At 51.2% G+C, this 8,084-nt stretch overlaps 1 protein-coding gene across 1 annotated transcript; it reads left to right on the top strand.

The window, feature by feature from the left end:
* Nucleotides 1-189: 189 nt before the first annotated feature.
* SPMAP2 (sperm microtubule associated protein 2) lies at nt 190-7,327 on the top strand (the record flags this gene model as incomplete). The annotated part of the gene is made up of 6 exons (XM_081811688.1): nt 190-260; nt 683-744; nt 1,616-1,685; nt 2,922-3,039; nt 6,081-6,240; nt 7,315-7,327. Coding segments are annotated over exons 1-6 (494 nt in total), but the record flags the coding sequence as incomplete, so codon positions are not given.
* Between the last annotated feature and the right edge of the window lie 757 nt (nt 7,328-8,084).

Here is an 8,084-nt window from a genome sequence, read left to right as displayed (position 1 = left end):
GCTTCCTGGCTCCCTTGTCCCATCTCTCACCCATGTGATGACACCGGGGGGGCAGGTACAGAGGGAGGCTAGAAGTCAGGGTTCCAGAGATGGGACTGGGGTGGCTTCCGGGTACCAGTAAGGACAGTGAGGCCTTTGAGCAAATGGAGCCACAGAGCAGTCGGGGGCTAGGGCCTATCTCATCGCAGGATGGAGTGCTGCTGTAAGGGTTATGCCTGGGTGTCCCGGTGCAAGAGGAAGTTGCAGTTCTGTGTCTACTGGTAAGTCCCAGGGTGCCCCTCCATCTCCTGCCATGGGGGGCATGCTCCAGGGGATCCCTCCTCCTCACCAGGGGCAGGGATTGGGAGAAAGGGCCCTCTGATGGGGGGCTTCCTCACCCCGAGGGCCATTCCCAGCTCCACCCTGGTGCTCTGGACGCCAGTCCACCCAGCTGAGAAGTGGGTCTGCTCCCGTGATAGGGCCCTGGGTCCTGCTCTTAGCTGTGCCTTTTTTTTTTTTTTCCAGCTCTCCCTTCTCTGAACATCAGCCCTGCTCAAAAGCATCTACAGTTCCCCACATGCCTCACTGTCTCCCTCCTGTACATATCTGTTTGTAAGGTGCCCTGAGTTCTGTTTCAGAGCAGGGCACAGGAAGCCTGTGTCCCAGCTTCCTTGACCCTGAGCCATGCCTCGGTGTATTCCAGGCCTTCTGTGTACTGGACAGAGAGGTTTCTCGAAGACACCACCCTCACCATCACAGTGCCAGGTAGGTGGAGCCCACCCACCACCTCCACTTCTCCATCAGGGGTCACCTAGCTCAGGGGTGGGCCGGAGGTGGCCCTTGTCCCAGCCCTCATGCTGGGTCACCCCCATTCTACTCCAACCTGTGCCCCAGATCCAACCGAGGAGATCCAACTGGGGTCTCCCCTAGCCCTAACCTCACCAGAATTCCCTATTGCTGCTCCCCCAACCCCCATCTCCCAGGTATCTCATCTCTGACCTCTGTCTCTGGAGGAGCCAGAAATGCTGGAGGCTGGTCCTGGGGTGAGGGGTGTGGGGCAAACTCTCCAGGGGAAATCCCAATTTGCACTACAGCCAAAATGGGGGTTAGTATTAAATTTATTAAAAGACTCTTTGCCTTCCCTTCTGCAATGGTTTCTACACTTTTTGAGAGTAGTGGATCCCTTCAAATAAACTATTTCAAGAAATCTCTTACTGGAGAGAAGTAATAGGGCAGGTTCTCTCTTGCGGGTTTTAGAATCTTCCTCAGAGTGGACACTAAGCTCTTGTAAACCCTAGGTGTGTACTAACTGCAGACCAAAATCCACTTTCCCGACCAGTGGGTTGTTGGGGCCACACTGAGCTCTGTTGAGGAACTGATGGGCCTGAGCTCCCATTCCAGGCCTGCTGCTCCCCTCCTGTGTGCCCTGAGTAAGGGACTTCAGGCCCCTGGGACCATTGTCCCTAGAATGGGGATAGCAAAAGTCACTTCTCTGCAAGGTATCTGGTGCTCAACTCTCTAGGCCCTCAGTGCCTCACATTGTGCCTCTCACTCTAGCTAGTGGAACACTAAGCAAGAAGGAAACCTCTGAGGGTGGGCAGGTTTCTCAGTTGGGGCTGTTTCCGATTTTGCATAGATGTGTCCCGCCGAGTGGAGGAACTGGCTCGACCTAAAAGGTTCTACTCGGAGTATTACAACAACAACAGGTAAAGGAAGGAGTGCTGAGCAGGCACTCTGAAGGCAGAGTTGGCAGAAAACCTCTCCCTTCCCTAACAGAGTGTGGCATGGGGAGAGTCCAGGTCCAGGGAGTAGATGACCTGACTTCAGACTGGGCTGGGCTACTCCCCAGCTGGATGCCTGTGGGCAGGCACTTGACCCTATGAGCTACAGCTCTCTCTCCACCTGTGGGATGAGTGGAGGTGGGGATCATACTCGAAAGGTACTTAGCACAGTACCTGACCTAGCAAGTGCTCAACAAATGTTACTTATCATCATTCTGGATTTTGCTGGCCCTAAAAAAGCTAGCAATCCTAAGACCTTATTTTGTGTAAAACTTTTAACACAATGCCTTCTTATCACTTAGAACTTTCATGCTTGTTAAAAGCTATCTTTAGAGTTATTTAGACATAGATTTTAATTACCTATTTTTATGCACATAAAAGGAAAATAATAGCAGATGAATTAGCTAAACTGTGTCTGAATTTTTTGAATCACTTTTTGACTTAGATGTTGACAAGTTTCCCCACACTGTTTTTATTGCCTGTCTTTGTGATGGTAACTTTCCATTTTATTGCTGAATCATCGTGTAATCTGAAGATAACTTAAACTGCAATTAGACAACATCTGTAGATCCAAGAATGCATATAATTCAGCTGGGCCATTTCAGTGCCAACAACCACCCCAGAGTGCATGCAAGCGAGGACAGCCATGGGACTTCTGACGTTTGGCTGACAGCATTTATAAGCTGCCTTCCAACCTCAGAGATGTGAAAATACAAACCCGTCTGCCTCAGATCAATGAAACATAGCTTTCTTTCTGGGGCAGAGACAGACCTGACATCTGATTTCAGGATACACAGGCCCACACCCTTTCATCCCTTATGTCCAGTCCTGACCCCAGCCCCAACAGGGGTGTGGGCGAGAGGCCCTGGGAACCACTGTCACCACAGAGGGGGACAGGGAAGCACTGAATCGGAAGATGGCCATTGCACCCTGAGCTGGGATGACCTTGGGAGAGGGTAGCTCTGTCCTTGAGAACACTTAGGGCCTCTCTTTTAGGGATTCTTTCCTGAATCCCTTCCTGGAGGTGTTTTCAAAACGCTCCACAGTCCCAGGCTGTCCCTTATTCCCGAACTCAGAGACAGGCTGAGAGGACATGACACGCGCAGAAGACAGAGCCGCGCCCCTGGCTGAGCTGCTGTGTCAACTGTGGATGTCCCCTAGGACCACCCCCATTTGGCCCGTTCCTCGGTCTTCCCTGGAATACCAAGCTTCCAGTCGCCTGAGGGAACTGGCCGCCCCGAGGGTCCGGAATAACATTTGGAGCATAAACATGTCTGAGGTAGGTGCCTTGCTGTGCTCTGGCTCTCCCCGGGGGCCGCGTCAGAGAGCACACACTCCGGGGCCGTCTGCACAGCACTGCTCGGTCGAGCAAGCGGGATTCCCCGGTGTCTGTCTGCTCAGGACGGAGCTGGGTTTTCCTCTCACCACTGCCTTGAACCTGCTCAGGGACCCCCTTCCCTGCCCATTTCAGAGGTCACGACATAGTTAGTTCAGTTCCCCACTCAGGCCCAACATGGCCTCTGGCAACTGCATCCTGTCCCCCATTCCCACAATTTTCCCTTCTGAGTACCACATGACGGGATAGAGCTCTCGCAGCTCAGCTAATGTGTCTGAGATTCTCGAGCATCTCCAGAGTTCTTGCCTTTTGAGCACTGGGTCATGTTTCATCACGTGGGTGGACCAGTCAGCCCCTGAAGGACATTTGAGTTGTTTCCAGTTTTTGGCTCTTACAAATAAAGCTGCTGTGAAGCTGGCATCTCACTGTGGTTTTAATCTGCACTAAATATGTTGATGGGGATTTTCACATGATTGTTTTCCAGAACCCCCACTTCAAAAAATTTTTTTAAAGTAAATCCAGACATCATACCATTTCTCTTCTACTTCAGTATGCATTTCTAACTGACATCCATAATAACAATGATCACACTAAAAAATTTAACAGTAACACCTTAATATCCAAATACCCAGTCTGTATTCACTTTTCCCAGTTGATCCCCCCCAAAAGGGTTTTATGGCCAATTTGGTTGAATTGGGATCCAAAGGAGGGTGCTGTCCTCTCGACCTGTCCCACCTCTTACCTGAGATTCACCTGTTGTTTTCCGGGCTGCCTGCCTTGCCTTTGCCAGTTCAAGCCTGCCCTGATGCCTCTTTCCTTCTGTGTGCCAAACCCTTCCATGGTTCCCAGTCCCCTGGGAAAGTCCAGATTCCCAAGCTAAGAACTGAAGGCTCAGCAAGACTTGGCTCTTCCTGACCTCTCCTTCTTCATATACCTGCTTTGTTGGGCTACATGCAGGACCTTCGATGAGCCTCCAGGTCTTTGCCCACGCAGGTCCTGCTACCTGGAACACCTCTCCCCTCTCTATCTAGCCCCTTTGTACTCAAGAACCCTCCTCTCCTTTGCCCGACCCTCCCGTTCCCAGCCAGTCTGGTGGGAGTCCCACCTCCAATATCCCTGCACACTCCTTTGCTCCTTCCCAGCCCCTAGCACAGTTTCTGGATGGACTGTTGATTCTTCCACCAGACTGGGAGCAACCTGAGGACGGGGACCACGTCTTTCTTGCTTTTAGTGGCAATATTCCTAAGCTCGTATTACCCTATGCAAGGCACAGAGTGGCAACCAATATTAGTCTAAGACATGGACAGGTGAATGTTTACCTGCCTGCCCACCCCTCCAGGCAGGACTGACATCAGGCTCATTCCCCACCCAGCAGTCAGGCCTGAGTTGTGTCAGTCATGGGGAAAGAAAGGAGGAGGGGAGAGGAAGGGAGGAGAAGGAAGGAGGAAATGGAGGGTTGAGTGGGACATAAATTATAAACACCAAGATGTCTCTGACAAGAGTAGCACCTGTGATTTTTAGGGAAGACACTTTTAAGAGGAAACAGACTCAAATTTCCAACTGACCCTGGGAGGTCATTTCAACCAACCTCTGCTTCCAAGAAGGCTTCTGTTAAAACTACTGTATGGAGAACTTTCCTATGACACGAAACATTGCAAATACACCGGCACCAACCACAACATTTCCACAAGTTTATTCAGACCTACTCCTCCTCTTTAAGGAATAAAACATTTCAACAATTACCCTGGCTTCCTCCTTCCCTCTCCAGAGGTATCAGGAATGGCCAGCTCATCTTCCCCTTGTCACCGTTCCAGACGTTCAGAACGTTATTTTGCCCACTCTGATTCATCTGCAGGCAGACTGTTTGCACACGTGTGGGAGCCAGCTGGAGGGCAGGCAGGTCAAGGAAAGAAGCTGGACAGGACATATGCTAAAGAGCGGGCAGCCTGGGAAGAGTGGGTCTTGAGTGCATTTTTGGGGGATAGGGAGACAATGATTAGCAGTCGGCTAACAGAGATCCATCTAGGTGCTGCCTTTGAGTAGGCTGACATAAGTATCAAAGCAGACAATTTTGGTAGTGCCTGGATTCTCTGGAAAACGCTAAGAAGTTATCTACGGAGCAAGTGGGTCAAGTTTCTCAGTGAAATGTCTGTCAGGCCTCTGGCAACCACGTCCCCATCACAGCAGCTCTGCCTCATTGCCATCATTTTAAACTTTATTAGTATCTAGACACATCAACTGTAATCATAGCATTTTGTGTTTTTAATACACATACATGGTGTGTTAACTTTCTTGCTTTCCCCTCAATATTTGTTTTCTCAAACATGGCATATGATATATAGAGAACCAATATTTTACTGACTGGATTGCATCCTACCATAGGAATATACTGTAATTGATTTACCCAGCCTCCGACTGACGGACAACCTGGTTGCTTCCAAGTGTTTGCCATGATATTCGAGCTACAGTGACTATCACTGCCTTCATTTCCTTGTGCTCCAGGGCAGGGGGTTTCTCTATATGGTGGTCTTCAAGTGTCCACATGTTCAACTTGAGAAGGACAAATGCTTTCCAAAGTGTTTGTACTAATTTACTCTCCTACCAGCCATGCATGAGGATTTTCTCTCCTCCCATGTTCTTGCTAGGGCTTGATAATTTTTTCAGACTTTTTCATGTTTGCCAAATTTGTTGGCATGGAGTGATATCTTGTTGTTTTAATTTATATTTCCCTGGTCAACAGAGGATTATCGATCTTTTAGGTTTACTCTCCTATATGATTAGCCCAGGCCCCTATTGGTTATTGGGTTATTGATTTAGAAGAACTCTTTATATATGATAACTACTAATCCTTTGCTGAACTCACTGCAAACTAACTTCTTCCCAGTGAGTCCTGTGTCTCTTACTGTTGCTTATGGGGTCTTTCTGATCCAGGGGCCTGTGATGAATCATGGACTGTTGTACTCTTTCCCTGTAATTGTTTCCAGGTGTCCCAGGTATCCAGGGCAGCCCAGATGGCCATCCCCAGCCCAAGGATCCTACAGCTGGCAAAGCCCAGGTCCCCAGCCACCCTGTTGGAAGAGTGGGACCCCATGCCCAAACCCAAGCCGCACATGTCAGACTACAATCGCCTCCTTCGCTTGGCCAGTAAGTAGTTCTGCTGGGGTGTGGCACTGGCCACAGGCCGTGGGGTGGGGTACAGTCAAAAGACCTGGGCTCCAGGTCTGCTTCTTCCAGATTCAAACTTCTCTCTTCCTTCGTCTTCTCCCGAAACTGCAGACCAGTTGTCCAAACACCTGTGCACCATTCATAGCATGGCTCACTCAAGCTCTCCTGGGAGCTGGCAGAGGGGCCCATTCCCCAGAAGCAGAACTGAGAGGGGCTGTGGCCTGAGTGCATCTCCTGGCAAGGGCACCTGGGTACAGGAGAGCAAGGCGGGGTGTCGGCCCAAGCACCAACCCCAGAGCCAAGCTGAGGTCCGAGGGCAGCTTTAAAATGGCAGTGACCTGATTCTTCCCCTTTCCTTTAAAACGAATGAGAAATGATGAAAGTAACGCACACAAATTGTAGAGAATTGGACGGTGCGGAAGGGCATAAGGAAGGAGATAAGGCAGTTCAGTGTGTTTCCTTCTGGGTATGCACACACGGTACACACACAGATCCCCAAAGTCGTGGGGCCGCATGTCTATGCGTGCCAGTGAGCACCCGTCCAGATGCTCTCCCGGCCTGGCATTCCTGTCGCGCCCTCCACGTCCAAGGCACAGAGGACCCCTGTGGGCCGTGCCTTCTGAGCACACCTATAGCTGCCCCGCGTCCCCTCCCCACACACCCCGTCTGAGGCCCATCATCAGTCCCTGGACCAGAGCTGTAGCCTCTGCCCTGATCCTGGCACCACCCTCACCTGTCTCCATGTGGCTGTCAGAGGCATCTTGCTGGACACAACTCAGACTCGCCCTTCCCTGCTCATGACCCTCCCAGGGCTCCCGCCTCTCTCGTGTGGGCACGGGACCTGTGGTCTGTCCCCTGGCTGCCTTGACCCGCCTCCATTCTGCTTGGGCCTCCCCACTGGCCCTTCCCATGTCCTGGAATGCACTCTCCAGACACCAGCTCTCTCCTTTGCCCCCTTGCTGAGGCCCCTCAGTGCCCTATTTCATTCCACAAGCTGTGCCCGCCTCTGGGCACCTGTGAGCCCCTGTCACTGCTCTTGCTCTTTCCCCACAGCACCTGCCACCAGGTAATGTGCCTCACAGTGTATTTCTCTGTTTGTTGTGTGTGTCTGTTACACGCGGGCCCAAAATGTCAGAGGCACTTAATCACCAGAGAGCTTGATTGGCCGTTTTGGCTCACTCTGTTCTATCGTCCTCCAGGTTTCCCATTTCCTTTTTTTTTTTGGTTATTGACTGAGAGCCGCTCTTTATATAAGACAATCGCTACTCCTTTGTTGAGCACAATGCAAAATAATCTCTTCCCAGTCTGCCTCTCTTCTTTTAACTGAGCTTATGGGATCTTCTGTTTAATCATTCATTTATCTGTTCCCTTAATATTCCTTACGCGGACAGCTAAGTGCAAGGAAGCACGTGAGCACACGTGTGCAAATGCCCTGGGCCGTCGTGTCTCTCTCTCTCACACACGTACAGACATGTGCGAACGCACTGGGCCGTCGTGTCTCTCTCTCTCACACACGTACAGACATGTGCGAACGCACTGGGCCGTCGTGTCTCCCTTTCTCACACACGTACAGACGTGTGAACGCACTGGGCCGTCGTGTCTCCCTCTCTCTCTCTCTCACACACGTACAGACATGTGTGAACGCACTGGGCCGTCGTGTCTCTCTCACACACGTACAGACATGTGTGAACGCACTGGGCCGTCGTGTCTCTCTCCCTCTCTCATGCACGTACAGACATGTGCGAACGCACTGGGCCGTCGTGTCTCCCTCTCTCTCTCACGCACGTACAGACATGTGCGAACGCACTGGGCCGTCGTGTCTC

This window comes from Leptonychotes weddellii, unplaced genomic scaffold (assembly GCF_054177405.1).
Source record: "Leptonychotes weddellii isolate Sample4059 unplaced genomic scaffold, ASM5417740v2 HiC_scaffold_9434, whole genome shotgun sequence".
In the NCBI taxonomy this organism is placed as follows: Eukaryota; Metazoa; Chordata; class Mammalia; order Carnivora; family Phocidae; genus Leptonychotes; species Leptonychotes weddellii.
Note: the sequence above shows the minus strand (reverse complement) of the source record. Positions and strands in the feature narration are given on the sequence as shown.